The 16,984-nt window shown below is 37.9% G+C and overlaps 1 protein-coding gene across 2 annotated transcripts in view; it reads left to right on the forward strand.

The window, feature by feature from the left end:
• Positions 1 to 12,501, forward strand: part of TRMT44 (tRNA methyltransferase 44 homolog) — a 55,295-nt gene extending 42,794 nt beyond the window's left edge. For both annotated transcript variants that reach the window (XM_069070580.1, XM_069070576.1), the window contains one exon: positions 8,348 to 12,501. In XM_069070580.1, coding sequence (XP_068926681.1) covers positions 8,348 to 8,580 — 233 coding nt within the window. In that variant the 3' untranslated portion in view covers positions 8,581 to 12,501. The remainder of the gene's footprint in view (positions 1 to 8,347) is intronic.
• The last annotated feature ends 4,483 nt before the right edge of the window (positions 12,502 to 16,984 follow it).

Raw genomic sequence — 16,984 nt, forward strand, 5'->3', positions numbered from 1 at the left:
AGGTGGTGACCCACAAGTCATCTAAGTGATTTGTGAGGACCATTTACTAAGTCACAGAGTGGTTGTAATTTGAATCATTGGAAGGAATATCCACATTGATATCATAGGCTATCCTGACTACCACATTACATTGCAGATGTTTGTAAAAACTTGCTGTCCCATAGCAATCATAGATCTTTGTCCCATGAGTTGATTTTGTGTTGTCTTCCCTGTTCTGTACTTATTCTTTCATTGTTTTTGTACCTCTCTTCCCCTCCCCTCCTCTCACCTGATCCTCTCCTTATCTTGCCCAGGATGGGAGTATAATAGACACTCACAGGCCTGATCCCCGCTTCCCCCGCGCCCCTCCCCCAATACTGATTGATTGACAGGAGAGCTCTGTTTGGCCCTCTTTGTGATCTGGTCTTGTTTACCCCTCCTTAAGCCACCTATGGTCATCCTCTTCTTGGGGCTCACTCCCTATGTTGGTGCCAGACTTAGTGCAGACCACTCTATGGCCATGCCATTATTATTAGTAACATGATTTCTTTCCCAGCAGTCTCAGCCTCTTCAGTAGCGCAGGGACACAGGCATGTGCTAGCACACTTAGTGACATTTACTCCTGTTAAGTTTTATTTTGTTAGCTTCAGCCTATTCTAATTTTATAATACTTCATTTTGGTCGTTCAGCTTTGTTGGCTGACACCTTAACATCTTCCTCTCCCAGCCCTGTGTTAGCTGAACATTTGATATACCTTTGAGTATGTGGTAAAAAACCAAGCCATACCAAGCCCTTATGGAAAGTCCCTGGGCAACTCGTTGCCTGTTGATATTGACTCAGTACATTTTGGATTTGATCAGTCCCCTTGTCTCTCCTCTAAGTGCTCTAGCATCCAGGCAGTATTTTCATCTCGTCCAAGAGAATATATTGAAATACTTTTTCAAATGTCTGGCTGAACTCCAGTATACTCTGTTCACTCTATTCCTTGATATGCTCATCAAATCAAAAAAAGGCACCTTACAAAAATTAGTTCAGTATGACCTGCCCTTCATGAACTCATGCTTACTCTTAGTGATCACCATTTCCTTTTCCTACTGTGTCATTCTAGCTTTTTACCAAAAATTGATTTCAGTATCATTAACTTACACTCCAGTACTTCATTATAATGTGGAGGTTACCTCAGGTTCTCATAAGCTATATAAGTGGAACATAAACTCTATCTAGCAGGTGACACCAAGCTAGAAAACCTTCAAATCCAGTTGTGGTGACAGATTGTGTCTGCTGTCCAAGGATCAGCCTGACTGAGAGTAGAAGGGCACCTTAGCAGAAAGTTGGTCACTATCTGTGGCAAACCATGAAACAAAGCAGAATGCAAAGTAACTGTTAGTTCTGGGTGGCCTCAGTCCTCAGCAGTAACAGCGGTGGAAGGAGAGGGTCGAGAGTGCTAAGAATCACATAGATTTTAGACTAACAATAAAGATGAATGTAACAGCCCTTTCTAAATATAAGATCCTTGTCCAAAAACCAGTAAGTTGACATCCTTTTGGAGGAGCTGAACAATGGCAGTGTTGACATTCTCACTACAAGGGAAACCAAAGATGTAAGAAAGTAGAAGCTGAATGGAAGGATGCCTCATAGGTTCCTGTTGGGGGACCTAAAGGATAGTGATGTGGTTATGGCAGGTATAGGCAGACTGCAGTATGTTACCAATGCTGACATGTGGAGGAAGCAACACACAAAATATGCAGTGGTTGTGTAATCAGAAAGGGAGGCGGAGCAGCTGCCCTGGTGTATTAGGAGGGTGAGAGATGGAGAGGAACACTGCCAGCACATTGGGCACTTCTCTTTAGGATTTATGGGAATACAGAAACAGAGATATCACGGCATGAGGATGGGTTTCATCAGAAAAGATATGGAAGCATAGTATAAGTATTGATTTTCCTGACTTTTTAAAATAAAGACTTTTTCTCACTCTGAGACAAGAACCATGATTCCTCGAGGATCCCAGACATTTTTCCCAGTCATATTTGTCAGTTCTTTTTGGTACCGTGGAGTGGAATTCCCCTGAACTAGTGCTGCTCCCTTACCTGCTCCTTACTCCTAACCATTTATGTTTCAGCCTCCCCACTTGAAACATCATTCTCCTTGGGAAAACAGCAGAGTTAAAATGGGAGTTAAAGGAATTGTATGTTGTTTCCTCAACCATATCCAGTTAGGTTTTTATCTTCTCCTTTGTTTAAATATCGCCCCAAATGTAGTTTGTGTTCTTTTCCATTTATTTCACACCTCAACTCAGGCCTGACTTTAATGCTGTTCTTAAAACTTCTCAATATCTTGCCATTCGTTTGTATTTTGCCGTTTTACCTGCCCTGGCTTCCATCACTTGTAACATCAGCTTACATTTATATATCACTTATATTTTTAAATGTGTTAGTTGATGAATTACCTGACTGATCCCATTAGCTTCTTTAGAAATTTCCCTTTATCTTCATTAGAAGTAATTTTGTCTTGAAAACCACCTCATCACTTTTGAGCCAGCTTTCTTTTTAGAGCCTTAAGAGTCTACCCATCCTTTCTTTAAGCTCTTTAAAATCTTCTCCCATTAAGTATTAAGTAATTCCTATAACTAGGCTCAGCATTTCTCTCATCTATCACAGACCCTCAGAAGGCCAAATTGGTGTATTACTTCCCAAGTTTCCCATCATCTCTGCTTCACTAATCAGTGAAATTCCTTCTTGGACAGAATCAGTTCCAAATAGCAGTTCCCTTTGACTGTTTTCTCTGCCTTCTGAAAGATGATTTTACCAAATAAAACTCCAGCAGATTTCCATGTAGTGAAAACCATCTATCCCAACTTTTGCCTCCATACTTGTTTTTATCAAAAACTCACCATCTGCTGCCTCCTCTTAGTTATTTGCTGGATCTTCAGTATTATATAGTCAGTGGTATCACTGACTAGCCTCTGCTTATTCCTTGGATCCTTGGATTCTTATCCAAATACCTTATAGTATCATACCTCTCCCTCAGGTTTGTGGATTGCCACATGAGTCTCTGTTACTGTCAGACATTTGTTATTGCCCAATCATTACTCCCCTTATGGAAAAGCCAGTCTACTTGGGAGTTTTTTTCTTTTAAAATTTTTGCATCAATATTCATTAGAGAAATTGGTCTGTAGTTTTCTTTCTCTGTTTTGGCTCTTCCTAGCTGAGGTATCAAAGCCATTGTCATAAAGGGAATTTGGTAGGCCTCCTTTGCTTATTTTCCCAAATAGTTTATATAGTATTAGAAATAAATGTTCTTTAAATGCCTGGTAGAATTCACTTGTAAGTCCATCTGACATTGGGGATGTTTTATTAGGGAACTCATTGATGTTCAATTTCTTTTTCTAAAATGGAGTTCTTTAAATACTCTATTTCCTCTTCTGTTAATCTGGGCAATATTTGTTCATCCATTTCACTTAGATTGTCAGATTTATTGGCATATAATTGGGCAAAATAGCTTCTTATTATTGTTTTAACTTGGTCTTCCATTGATGGTGAGTTCACCCTTTTCATTTTTGATACTGGTAATTTGATTTTCTTTTTTTAAATAAAATTAACCAATGTTTATCTGTTTTATTGTTTTTTCCTCCCATAAAACCAACTCTTGGTTTTATTTATTAGTTCAGTGGCTTTCTTTAAATTTTATTACTCTCTCCTTTGATTTCCAGGATTTCTAGTTTGGTATTTAATTGGGGATTTTTAATTTGTTCTTTTTAAAGTTTTTTTTTTTTTAGTTGCATGCCCAATTCATTGACCTGCTTTTTCTCTGTTTTATTGATGTAAGCATTTAGAGCTATAAACTTTCCCCTGTTTGACTGTATCCTGTAAATTTTGGTATGTTGTCTCATTATTGTCATTCTCTTTGATGAAATTATTAATTGTTTCTATGATCTGTTCTTTGAACCATTCATTTTTTGGAATTAAATTATTTAGTTTCCATTTAGTTTTTAATTGATCTTTCCATGGCTCTTTATTAAATGAAATTTTTGTTGCATAATGATCTGAAAAGGATGCATTTAATATTTCTGTCTTTCTGCATTTGCATGTGAGGTTTCTATGGCCTAATACATGATGAGTTTTTGTGTATGTGTCATGTGCCACTGAGAAAAAAATATATTCCTTTCTGTCCCCATTTAGTTTTTTTTCCAGAGGTCTATCATATGTAACTTTTCTAAAATTCTATTTGCCTCTTTAACTTCTTTCTTGTTTATTTTGTGGTTAGGTTTATCTAGTTCTGAGAGGGGAAAGTTAAGATCCCCCTTGAGTATAAGTTTACTGTCTACTTCCTCCTGTAATTAATTTAACTGCTCCTTTAGAAATTTGTATATGTGTGTGCATATATATTTAGAATTGCGATTACTTCTTTGTCAATGGTACCTTTTAGCAAGATGTAATTTCTTTCCTTGTCTGTTTTAATTAGATTTCTTTTTGCTTTTGCTTTGTCTGAGATCATGATTGCTACCAATTTATTTTTATTTTACTTCAGCTGAAGCAAAATAGATTCTTTTCCAGCCTTTTACCTTTACTCTGTGTATGTCTCTGTTTCAGATGTGTTTCTTGTAAACAACATATTGTAGAATTCTAGTTTTTAATCTGCTTTTACAACTATGTTATTCCCTCTTAGAGCCAAATACTATGAGAGTAAGCTTCAAACAATACTCACCTCCCTTCCTTCCTTTCCTCCACTGTAGACAATACTCACCTCCCTTCTTTCCTTTCCTCCACTGTAATAGGTCTTTCACACCTCTGCCTGTGATGTAATTTGACCCCATTCTACCTCTTCTTTTCTTCCTTCTTCCAGTGCAATCCTTTTTTTCACCCCTTAAGTTTTTTATATCATTCCATCAAAGTCAAGTGAAACCCTCTGTCTATGTATACTCCTTTTGACTGCCTTACTATATAGTTCTTAAAGTTAGAAGTATCGTTTTCCTGTATAGGGATGTAAACAGTTTAACATCATTATTCTTATTATTTAAAAAAAATTTTTTTTGCTTTTTGGAAGGCAATTGGGGTTAAGTGACTTACCCAAGTTTTTGTGTTAAGTGTCTGAGGCCAGATTTGAGCTCAGGACCTCCTGATTCGAGGGCCGGTGCTCTATTCACTGCACCACCTAGCTGCCCCAAACAGTTTAACGTTATTGAAAAACACTTTTTGCTTCTCTTGGATCTTGTATTTGAAAATCAGATTTTTTGTTTAGCTCTGGACTTTTCTTCAGTGATGTCTGAAAGTCCCCTATTTCATTGAATGTCCCATTTTTTTCCCCCAGATTATGCTCAGTTTTGCAGGGTTGATTCTTGGTTGTAATGCAAGCTCCTTTGCCTTCCAGAATATCATTTTCTAAGCCCTCTGATCCTTTAATGTAGAAACTACTAAATCCCATAATCCTAACTGTGACCCCTTAATATTTGAATTGTTTCTTTCTGGCTGCTTTGCAGTATTTTCTCCTTGACCTGAGAGTTCTGGAACTTGGCTGAGGTTATCAGTAGATTCTGTCAATTGCTATTTTATTCTCTGGTTATCAGGGCAGTTTTCCTTGATAATTTCTTGAAAGATGCTGTCCAGGATCTTTTTTTTTTTATCATAGTTTTTAGGTACTCCCATAATTCTTAAATTATTTGTCCTAGAGAGCTTATTTTCCAAAGAACTTTTTGGGAGAATATATAATAAGGATCAGCCTGCTGTTAGGGACAAATTGTCTCACTAGGATCATAGCACTGAAGTATGTCTTATATTTTGTTTTCATTTTATTTTATTAAATATTTTCCAGTTATGTGTAAAACATTTTTTTGCAATCCTTGTTTAAAATCTTGAGTTCCAAATTTTCTTCCTTCCTCCTCCTGTAGCTCTCCCTCTTTGAGAAGGCAAGCAATTTGATATCACTTATACATGGGACGTCATGCAAAACATTTCCATATTAACCATGTTGCAATAGAAAACACAAACAAAATGAAACAATAAAAATAAAGTGAAAAGGAAGTATGCTTCAATCTGCTTTCAGACTCCATCAGTTCTCTCTCTGGAGGTGGATAGCATTTTTTTTTTATCATGGGTCCTTTGGAATTTTCTTGGATCATCTTTAAAAATATTGTTGTTACTGTGTATAATGTTCTGGTTCTGTTCACGAAGTATGTGTTTAAAAAGAAATTCAAAGCCCAATTCACATAGCCTTTCTAGTTGTATATGAAGCTCAAATATTGAGCTAGATTTTTAAAACATTCTTTTAATTTTCTTCCTTCTCACTCTCCCTAAGGTTTTTAATCTTGGCAACATTTTAGGTGAATCTGGGCCAATGTTATGGTTTCCAATGAAAGCCAGGAAGGGCTTGGTTGCTTTGGCTGTGTTTCATGTGGAGTCTTTGGATTTGTTGGAATAAATTAGAGGATAAAACAGAATGCACAAGGAATACCTAATCCCAGCTAACTTCAGATGGTCCCACAAAATTGGTTCAGCCACATCTCCTTGACTGATGGAGCCAGATTTCTTACACACAAGCTAACACTACCTTAGGGACTAGACTTTCCCAGAATGTGTATATTTTTAGCTTTTCATAAATAACAGCATATGTAAGCATTTTGCATATTTAACATCTATTTCATATTCCATCTCTGTGCCTTTTTGTAGCCATATCTTCTCTCCCCATCTCTGCTTCTTATAATCCTTAGCTTACTTCAAGTCTCAGTTCAGGTACCACCTCTGTGAGCCTTTCCTAATTCACCCATCCCCACCCTACCCTGACCAATACATTAAGTCGTTAATACATTCTGCTTCCTCAAATAAATTTTGTTTATTTACCTATATATACACATAGTATGTCATCTTTCCCCCACCAGTGCCCCTTGAAGAATGTGAGTTCCCTTTGGGCAGGGATTATATTATTTTTATATTCTCAATGGCCAGCACAGTTCCTAGCACAGAGGTGCTTTGAATAAATATTTGCTAAATTGGGTTGGTTAGTTTTGTTTCCTTTACTGAATTGTCATGTACTTTAGTCCTCTGTTGATCAGGCCTTCTGGGATAGGCCCCCCTGAGCTGAACTAGGCTTTGCTTTAACTGGTCAACAATATAGATAGTGTTACTAAATTTGTGCTTGAAGCCTCATTAGCTTTGTAGGCCTTGCCAGAAATTATAACTCCCACAGGTATTATGTTTAGAACCCCAGTGCCATGTTTATGGCCACATTGTGGCACTGAAGGAGAATTTGGATTGTGGCATTTTGACTTATGGGTACATTCTTAAAAGCAATATTCTAAGAAAGTCAAAGCGAGGTCATTTGGCCAATATAAATAGTCACCTCTTTCCATTCACTTTAAGAACATTTGTTAAATTTAGGGCACTGTGCTAAGTACTGGGGAAGATTCAAAGACGAATTACCACTGCTCTCTACCTGTTGAATACCTTTACTTTTCTTTTTTCAAAAAAATGAGTTTGGGGGGCAGCTAGGGGGCGCAGTGAATAGAACACCAGCCCTGGAGTCCAGAGGATCTGGGTTCGGATCCAGCCTCAGACACAACACAAAAACTAGCTGTGTGACCTTGGGCAAGTCACATGACCCCAACTGCCCTCCAAAAAGCGCAAAAAAAAAGTTTTTATTGATATCTTTTGTTTTATCACCATAATTTCTCCTAAACTTCTCCCCAACCCCTGAGAGCTGTCACATAATAAATAGTACTTTTAAGCCCCTCCCCTCCAAAAGAAAGAAGAGGAAAAAAAATCAGCACAATTGATCAGTATATTCAAAAGGTCTGAAATTATGTGCAATGAATGACACTTGTGGACTTCTTACCTCTGCAAAAGGATTGGGTGAGGATGTCTTCTCATATTTCTTTTGAGCCATTTTATAATTTTTCAACACTCACTTTTGATTTTCTTTTTTGTGATTCCTTTTGTTTACATTGTTGTGGTCATTGACTCTGATTACTTTACTCTGTATCCGTTCCATGTAGATCTTTCCATGATTCTCTGGATTCATCACATTTCCCATCTAGCACAGTAACATTTCATTACATTTATGTAACCAGTATATATTTGTATAGCTGTTCCCAAATCTTTCACCATCTACTTTGTTTCTAGGTTTTGGTTGTCCCCCAAAATGCTGCTGTAAACATTTTGGTGTCTGTGAGAACCTTTACTTTTCTGCAGTGGGCCTGTCTCCTCATTTGTCAGTATCTGTAAGCAGTGTTGGACATGATTAAACAGATGAGTACAGCAGAATTTTCCCAGTCTACATTCTGAAGTAGCCTGCTTTGTCATTCTGGAACCTCATGTACCAATCTTGTAGCTTCTTGCTAATAGTTTGGCTCTTCTGTTCTTTGTGTTTCAAACCCCAGTTGTGAACGGGAGAGTGTACATTCGTGATTGGAGAGAGGAGAAAAATACAAAGAAAAACCAGCCAGAAGCTAAACGAAGACTCTCATCAGAAGCTTTTAAAACACGGCTCTGTTGGTTTTTTATGCATCATCCTGATGGTTGTTCTCTGACCTCTGAATCCTGCTCATATGCACATGGAACCCAGGAGCTACGGCAGTCTCAGACTCTGAAGAAGATAAAGCAAATCCACTGACACTACACCAGCAAGCTGAATGGCACAGATTTTGAGGGTGGGAAGACTGAGTTGAAAGCTGTTGGATGTTAACCTGCCAGTCTTTTGAAGTTTCTTGTGGCAGACTATTTGAGTATTTCCTTTCATCTTTCTCAAGTCTCATATGGCTTGTATGGGACTTACCAGTCACTGTATAGAGTTCCAGTTTTCTAAAGCTAAACAAAATGTTACCAATTATTTTTGAATATAGATAATTATTTTATATTTAGAAATTTGTATAATAAAATTCATGTATTTAAAAATTTGTATGATAAATCTGTATAATAATACAAATTTGTATATTATTTGTAGCATACAGTGTATATTTTGGATGATGTTTAAAATTAAATTACTTAGGGGCAGCCAGGTAGCACAGCGAGTAAGAGCACTGGCTCCAGTGTTGGGATGACCTGGAGATCGAATCCTGGCCTCAGACACTTAGCACCCACCCAGAAATACCTGGCCGTGTAACCTTGAGCAAGTTACTTAACCCTGATTGCTTTAAAAAAAAATTTTTTAATTACTTAGATTTGTATACAAGCTTTGAATCAGCAAGACAAGCTATAAACTTCTTTTAAAAATACCATATGATTAAAAAGAATTGTTTAGAGTTGTGACTTTCTTTTGCTGGAACTGGCCTTTCTCATAGGAAAAATATTTTGGTTCACAATTCAGCTATCTACCGTCTGTCTATCTATTTACATATATATAGACTTTAGAGAATGAATGTAAAGAAGAAATTGCCACTAATGTTTTCTTCAGAGGGCTAAGTTTTGATACAAGTCCCTCAATATTGCATGAAAATATTAATGACTTAAATGGGGGGAGGAGGAGGAGAGAGAAGAGAATCATAGAACAGTTCTTAGAAAACAGAGGCAGAGGACATTCAGCACGGAGAAATCCAAATTCCAGATTTCCCAGAATCTTGGGAGTTGGAAGGGACCTAGCATAGAGGCCACCCACACTGCTTTTGACAGCTCTGATTGTAAGGAAAGTTTTATTTAAGTTAAGCTAAACTCTGTTTCTCTGTAATTTCCAGTCTTTGCTGCTAGTTCTGCCCTTAGGGGCAAGCCAGACACAACTAATCCTATTATTTTCATATACTATGTGTCTTGGAAGATAGCAATCATATCCCTTTTATTTATTTATTTATTTATTTATTTATTTATTTATTCTTTCTTTCTTCCTCTCCAAGGTAAACACCTCCAGCTCCTCAAATCATTCCTTACACATCATAGTCTAATGCTTTCACAGTTCTGACTCATGTCCTCTGGAAATGCTACATTTTCATGCTATGTTCCTAACCAATCCATTTTCCTCAAAAAAATGAGATGCCCAGAACTACCACAATATTCTAAAAGCAGTATGATCAGGACAGAAAACATCAGGCCTATCACCTCCCCCATTCTAGATACTAAAATCTACTAATTGTAGCAGCAAGCACCCCAAGCGTCCTCAGGGTTTGCAGCTACCACAGGTTCTTGGATCTGCTTTGTTAAAGGAAAGCAACTCAAAATGGGTTAACAAGCTTACTTTAATCAGTCAGACATATATCGTTTACCTTGTTCAGGAGAAAAGGTCAGCACCCTGAACCTCAAAGTATACAGGCATAATTATCAAGACAGAAACATCAAGTAGACAGATTTCCAAACTGTCCAACCATTACATCCATACCCAGTCAACATCTGGGTTTCCACATTCTGGGTTTTTCAAAGCCGGGGGACTCTCAACAACGGCTTCCCAGAATTCAGATCAAATCACAGAACACTTCTCAAAGTGAGTCCCAAAACAAAGCTACACATCAGGGCTTATATAGCCTTCTCCTGGCTCAGAGAATGTAACAACCTTATTGACCCACTGGCCAATCAAAAAGTATCTACTGAAAAACAAGCCTCCCTCCCCAGGCTTCTGGTGCACTTTAGCCTAGGGGCAGGGAAGATCTTTAAAATTTACATTCGCATTACACTAATATAGCCTAAAAATGAATTATATCGTTATTTGTTAGCTGCCACAGTCGTATCATTGACTTACATTGAGTTTCCAGTTCATTATAATGCTTGGATCTTTCTTTTTCTCATGAAAGATGCCTCTTCCATCCCACAATTGATTTTCTAAATCCTAGCAAAAACATTTGCCTTTATCCCTATTAAATTTCATCTAAATTAGTTTTCTAGCCAGTGGGGATCATTTTGGCCCCTTCCTCTTTCATTCAGCATTTTAATTATACATTTTAACTGCCTCACCTGTCATTTCTGTTTTTATTCTAGACATTACAGTGTTAAATTTTCAACTTGCTGAGGTCATATCCTTAGGGTATGGCACTAAAAATCTCCCTCCAAGTTCACATCACTCTTTTCATTACTGCCTGATTCAGGTTATTTAATCATTTCTGAATTTGCCTAATTGTCTTTATCATCTGGTCTAAAAAGTTCTATTATATCTTCTGTTATACTGGATTGATAGGTTTTTGATGAAACCCCAAGGACACTTCTTTTAATAATATGTTCTAGAATTTGGCCAGGAACTCTTTTCCCCTTTTTGAAAATTAGAGTAATATTTGCCTTTTCCCAGTTCTTTCATAGCTCATCTGTATGTTATTTTTTGTTTGTTTGTTTGTTTTGAAGATCCCTGTTAGCACCCCAGCCATGGAAGTCAGTTTTCTTTATTATCTAGGGATAATATCTTTTGGTCCTGGGGACTTGAATTTATTGAGGTCTTCTAGGTGCTCTAATCCCAGCTTCTCACTTGGGTTTCAACTCTGCTGGCCATTTATGTTTCTTTCCCAATCCCAAAGATCATTCTTCTTGGCAGAGAAAATGGAAGTATTTACCCCAAACGACAAAGAAAGGTTATATATGAATGGAATTTAAGAACTCTTCCAAATAGCAGATACAGGTAAAATAATTGGTTGTTATCTTCCAAACCCATGTTGGAATCATGGCCTCCCTTTTCCATATTCCCTAGAGGGTCAGGCATACAGTGTAACTTTGAAATCAAAACTTTCAAAAATGAATTTAAGAAGCCTTGTTGTCCCACAGACTCTACTTAGCCACCAAAATGTTGTATACTCAAAACTCAATCACCCAGAGGCCATGCTTTTTTTCCTGCACTATATTCAAGCCTCCCATTTAGCTTCTTGTATTGTCCCTCCATGCCCTTCCCTCTCCCCCCTTCACCTTGCCAAGCTCCCAGCCCACAGACTTCTCATGAGTAAGCCTTGAGTTTATTGAGTAAGCCTTGAGTTTATTAAGTACGCCTATAAGTTTAAGCCTTAGGTTATATTCTGCGATCTGGAATCCAGCTTCTCTCTATTTCTTAGAATTAGAATTCTGTGTTATTCTTTTATCTACCCTCACCCCCCCCCATCCCTTTAGTCCATCCTAGGTTCCAGATTACATCCTTAATGTTGCTACATTCCTAAGCAAGCAAGGGTTGTGGTGAATGGAAGAAGACTTCTCACTGCTTTCCTTAATCTACCAAGCACATGTTGTGTTCTTGTCCAGTCCTGCATTATTTACTCCATTCATTCCTTGATCACTGTAACAGGAAATTTGGAGCCAGAATACTCAGGTTTGAGTTTTTGTTCTGCCACAGACAAGATAATGTGACTTTAGGGCAAGTCAGTCCAGTTAGTTTCTTCTTTTTGTAAAAGAGATAAATTATCCTATAACATTGTTATGAGGTAGGTCCTTGATAAATGATAAGATGCAATATAAATTATGTGCTGTTACCAATAGCAAAAAACCTGAAAATGAGAAAGGCTAGGCAAATACAATTTAATTTTGCTTAGGTTTGAGAGGTAGTGGTAATAATGATAAGGCTTTGTCATTTCAAGGATCATTGATTTGATCTACATATGTATGTATACGCTTCATGCCTTAATAAATGTCTTTTTTTTATCAACTGGTGACTCAAAATATTCATGATTTGGTGGCCAATTTTCTTAAAATGGGCTTTTCAGTGGGATTTTACTCTTGTGCTTTAAAGTTTACAAAGCACTTTTCTCTTGACCCTACTCATCAGACAGTAGTTCAGAATTTCAGGGATTTCAGGGGTCATTAGGGAGGGTCTGTGATTTTTGTTACTGGAGGGAATACCCACACCAATGGAGTCCTAAATTTTTGAAGACTTGAAGAATAAATGAATTCTAAATCATCAAACATACCAGACACAAATTCAAACAAATGTAATGCCCCCTGTGTAATTCTTAAACATTTATATGTCAGCTTCCTTCGGTGATGCCAGAAAATTAAAAGCTTGTTGCATTCAGGAAATTGTTAGAATAGTAATTAAGACTGACTGCTGTGTCTTAACTAATTGTAGCCCTGCCTTGCAGGATGCTGTTTTTGCCATCAGTTGCTGAACTCCAATGGGATTTCCACTTAACCATAGCTGTTGTCCACAAATTAGGAATGCCATAGGGTTGTAGGAGAAGAACTCCATATAGGCTGGTGTCAAGTCAGCCCCAAATTAAGAAATATTATTGATACTGTTCACCAATGTGGTGCTGTGGTGTGTGAATGACTTCAAGTCCTCAAAGGCTCTGGAATTAGAAAATACACTATACCTATCAGTAACTGGGAGTTACAAGTATGGTTACAAAGGCAAATTGTGTATCTGTTATCTGAAGACAGCCTGCTTATCTGTAGTAGAGGTTTGTTGCCCAAAGTGAAGCAAAACAACTCACAGACACCATGATGTGGAATTGTGGTCTTTGTTGGTGGAAGGAAGTTAGAGACCCTTTGATATCTTGAGGAAGTAAATGTGACTGGAAGAGGTAGCATTTTAGGACCATGAAACATGGAGTCTATATTTTCAAAGATTTATTAACTAAGTGAAGCATGCCTTTTTTGGGGGAATCCTTCCTCCATCTTCCTATTTAAGGGTTAGATACAGTCTTAAAATTGCAGCTTGTGAGCCCCCACCTATGCATTTACCTTTAGCAGTCAGCCTATATACACATTTAGCTCAAAGCAGGTGATTGACTAATTTTGCATCATAAGAAAAATAATAATTAAACATTCCCTTCCATAATCCTGGGGGAAACTCTTCCAGAAAGGGGAGAGTCAACAGGAATAGTGGGAATACACATAGATTATGCCAGTAGAGAGCACAGGTAATCAAGGGCCCTCATGTGGTGTTTTTGTGCTGCTCCCTGTGGGCCTATTTTTTTGGATAAGAAGCTTTCCTGGGTTCCCTGGGCCTGTTGTTTTCTGCATCTTAACTTCTGACTGCTAGTACTGGCCCATTTTTTTTTAACTTCTAGAGCTCACACCCTTCAGAATTCTTTTCTCTTGACTGATAGCCTTCCTAGAGAATACCTTCCTTTTAACGGACCGCTAGGGAAGTGGAACTCCTCTGGCCAGCCAGTGGTTAGCCACCCATTAATTACATCAAATGACTAAAGAAATTCACACTAAAGGGGCAACAAAATATAAACCCTCCTTTGTATATACGTCCTTAATGCCTAGTTGTCTCTGATAACCCAAATTTTACCTTATGTGATTTTATTAACTGGGCTGGGAAATCAATTGATTAGGAGTATCCAGATCAATTGTCTCAACATAAGCAAACATTTATTATCTAAGAAGCTTTTCTTTCCCGTCACATAAACACACACACATACATCTAACCTGGCATTTGAGTCTCCCCACAACTAGTCTACCTTTCCAACCTTATCTAACTTGACTGCTCTCCACATATGCTATGTTTCAGCCAAACTGGACTACTCTTTGTCCCCTATATGTGGTCTCTGTCTTTGCTTACACAGTTTCCTGGGCTTGGAATACTGTCATCTATTTTAACTGTTGAATTCCTACCAGGCTTTGAAGCCCAATTTGAATGCCACCTCCTCTGGGAATCCTTATCCAAGGCTAACTGCAATTCATTTTGGAATTATTGTTGACATTTCCCTACTTCGCTTCTTCAGGCAAATAATACTGTCTGTTAACTATACCTCCACCTCTGGTTTCTATCTCCTCTGTTTCCTTTGCCACGTCTCTAATCCAAGCCCTTATTGTCACGTTCCTGAACTCTTCTAATAGCTTCCCAACAGGCCTTCTCCCCTTTCCAGTCAATCCTTTCTATCAGTACCCAAATAATCTTTCTTAAACATATGAATACACAGTCATGATACTTCTCTGCTTCAAAGTCTCTAGTAGCAGAGGCAATTAGGTAGCACTAGCCCTAGAGTCAGGAGGACCTGAGTTCAGATCCAGTCTCAGACACTTAATAGTTGTATGACCCTGGGCAAGTCATCTTAAATTGCCTCAAATCTGATTGCCTCAAAAACAAACAAAAAACCTCCAGTGGTTTCTAAAGAAGTTCATTTTCCTTCACAATTCTAGCCTCATTATCCAGTGCATTCTTATTTCATCCTTTCTACCCATTCTGCTTTGGGCAAATTAATCTGCTCTTTGTAGATGTAAGTGCATTATGCACTGTCTAAACTATGTCTTCACCCTAAACTGAAATGTTCATTTTCCCCTCCAACCTTTCTTCCTCTTTGGTCTTTAAGCCCAAGTCAAATGTTCCATGATACTTTCCCTGATTTCCTATGTCTATAGCCATTCTCACCTCCCCCACCCCCAGAGTCTGACATAACTTTTTGGTGCCCATAGCTACCACCTACATTCAGATCCTCATCACTTCTCTACTTAATTACTGTAATAGTTTCTTAATTGATTTCTATAACTTAAATGAATATAGACTATGTTGACAGAACCCTAAGGGCTGCCATTCAGTTGGCTGTGTGATCTTGTGTCATAACTCTTCTCTAAGACTCAGTTTTCTTCTCCATAAAATAACATTGGACTAAATGATCTGGAAGATGCCACCCTGCTCCAACTTTCTGTAAGGCTTTATGCCTATGACAAACACAAGTTAGCAACAAATTCATACCCTTACAATTTTTTGGTCTAATTTTAGGTTGTATTAAAACAGACTTTAACTTGTTCCTACAGTTACTTGTTTGTACTGTTAATATAAGGTTCTTAAGTTATATAAGACAAGCCACAATCATTCATTATTGATTCATTAATGGAACGCTTATCATAGTTTACTATCATAATTACTAATACATCATCTGCTAAGCTATATTGCCCATCAAGATGTCAGTGGCAAAGGGAGATAAAAACAGGTCAAGTCCTGTTTTAACCAATTTTTTGGACATCAAAATGACTTTATGTAAGTTGTTTTGTATTACATTTAAATGGAGCCCTATCATTCAGTGCTCAGAGGGAGTACTGTTTTCTTTGTTGGGGTTTACCTATTGTAGAAAGCTCTGTGGTCCCTTCCTTATCCCCTGCAACCCTGTTGGGCTCTGCTAAATTTCTCCCTGCTTCTTACCTAGCTTAGTCCCCAGTGAAGACCCTGATGTACAAATCCATTTATAGCAAAATGCATAACTACTGAACCAGAATATAATGAAAAGATGGACTTACATTGAAGTAGGTGGATTTTGATGCTATATTTAGAATTTGTTGAAAGCATATCAGCAAAACACTGTTATTTTGGGCCACATACCAGCATATGGAAAGAGCTTTTTCTAAGCAAAACCTTTATATTTTCAATACTTCAAGAATCTGTGAATCCATCTGTGTGGTTTCTATCTCTCTACCAATGTAGATCACAGACATCTTAGATGTCTATTGAGTTGCTCTGTTCCCCTCCTTCCCCCCCCCAAAAAAAAAAACCTGACTTTACTTATGAAGATGAATAAAATTCTACCAGATCTGACTGATTATGGCATTCCACTTCAACTCTTTACCCCCTTCCCCCATCAATAAACTTCAGTGGTTGCCTGTTACCTCTAAGATCAAATATAAAATTCTCTTTGCCATTCAAAGCCCTTGACAACCTGTCCCATCTCCTACTTTTCCAGTCTTCTGACATTTTACTCCGCTCCATACATACTCTTATCTAGTGACACTGGATACTTTGCTGTTCCTTATACAGAAGACTTCAATATCCAGACTGGTCATTCTCACCGGCTGTCTCTCATGCCTGCAATGCTCTCGCTCATCTTCTCTGCCTCCTGGTTGCCCTGACTTCCTTCATAATCCCACCCAAGATCCAATCCTGTATATGGCTTGTTTGTGCATAGTTGTTTGCTTGGTGTCTTCTCCATGAGATTTTAAGCTCCTCGAGGGTAGGGATTGTTTTTTTGCCTCTCTTTGTATCTTCAGCACTTAACATGTTGTGTGGCATACAGGCACTCAATAAATGCCTATTAATTGGCTGCTCGTTTAAGGAGGATTTTTCTTCTGTGAAAATTTTACCACCTCAAAACACATCTCTGCACATCTCAGCTTAAAAAATGTCTGTTGATTTGAATTGAATGTCCATATCTCCCGACTGGACTATAAGCTCCATGAAGTCAGGGATT

This window comes from Petaurus breviceps, unplaced genomic scaffold (genome assembly GCF_028583685.1).
Source record: "Petaurus breviceps papuanus isolate PSGF00001 unplaced genomic scaffold, PetGlider_PUasm1.0 140, whole genome shotgun sequence".
Classification (NCBI taxonomy): Eukaryota; Metazoa; Chordata; class Mammalia; order Diprotodontia; family Petauridae; genus Petaurus; species Petaurus breviceps.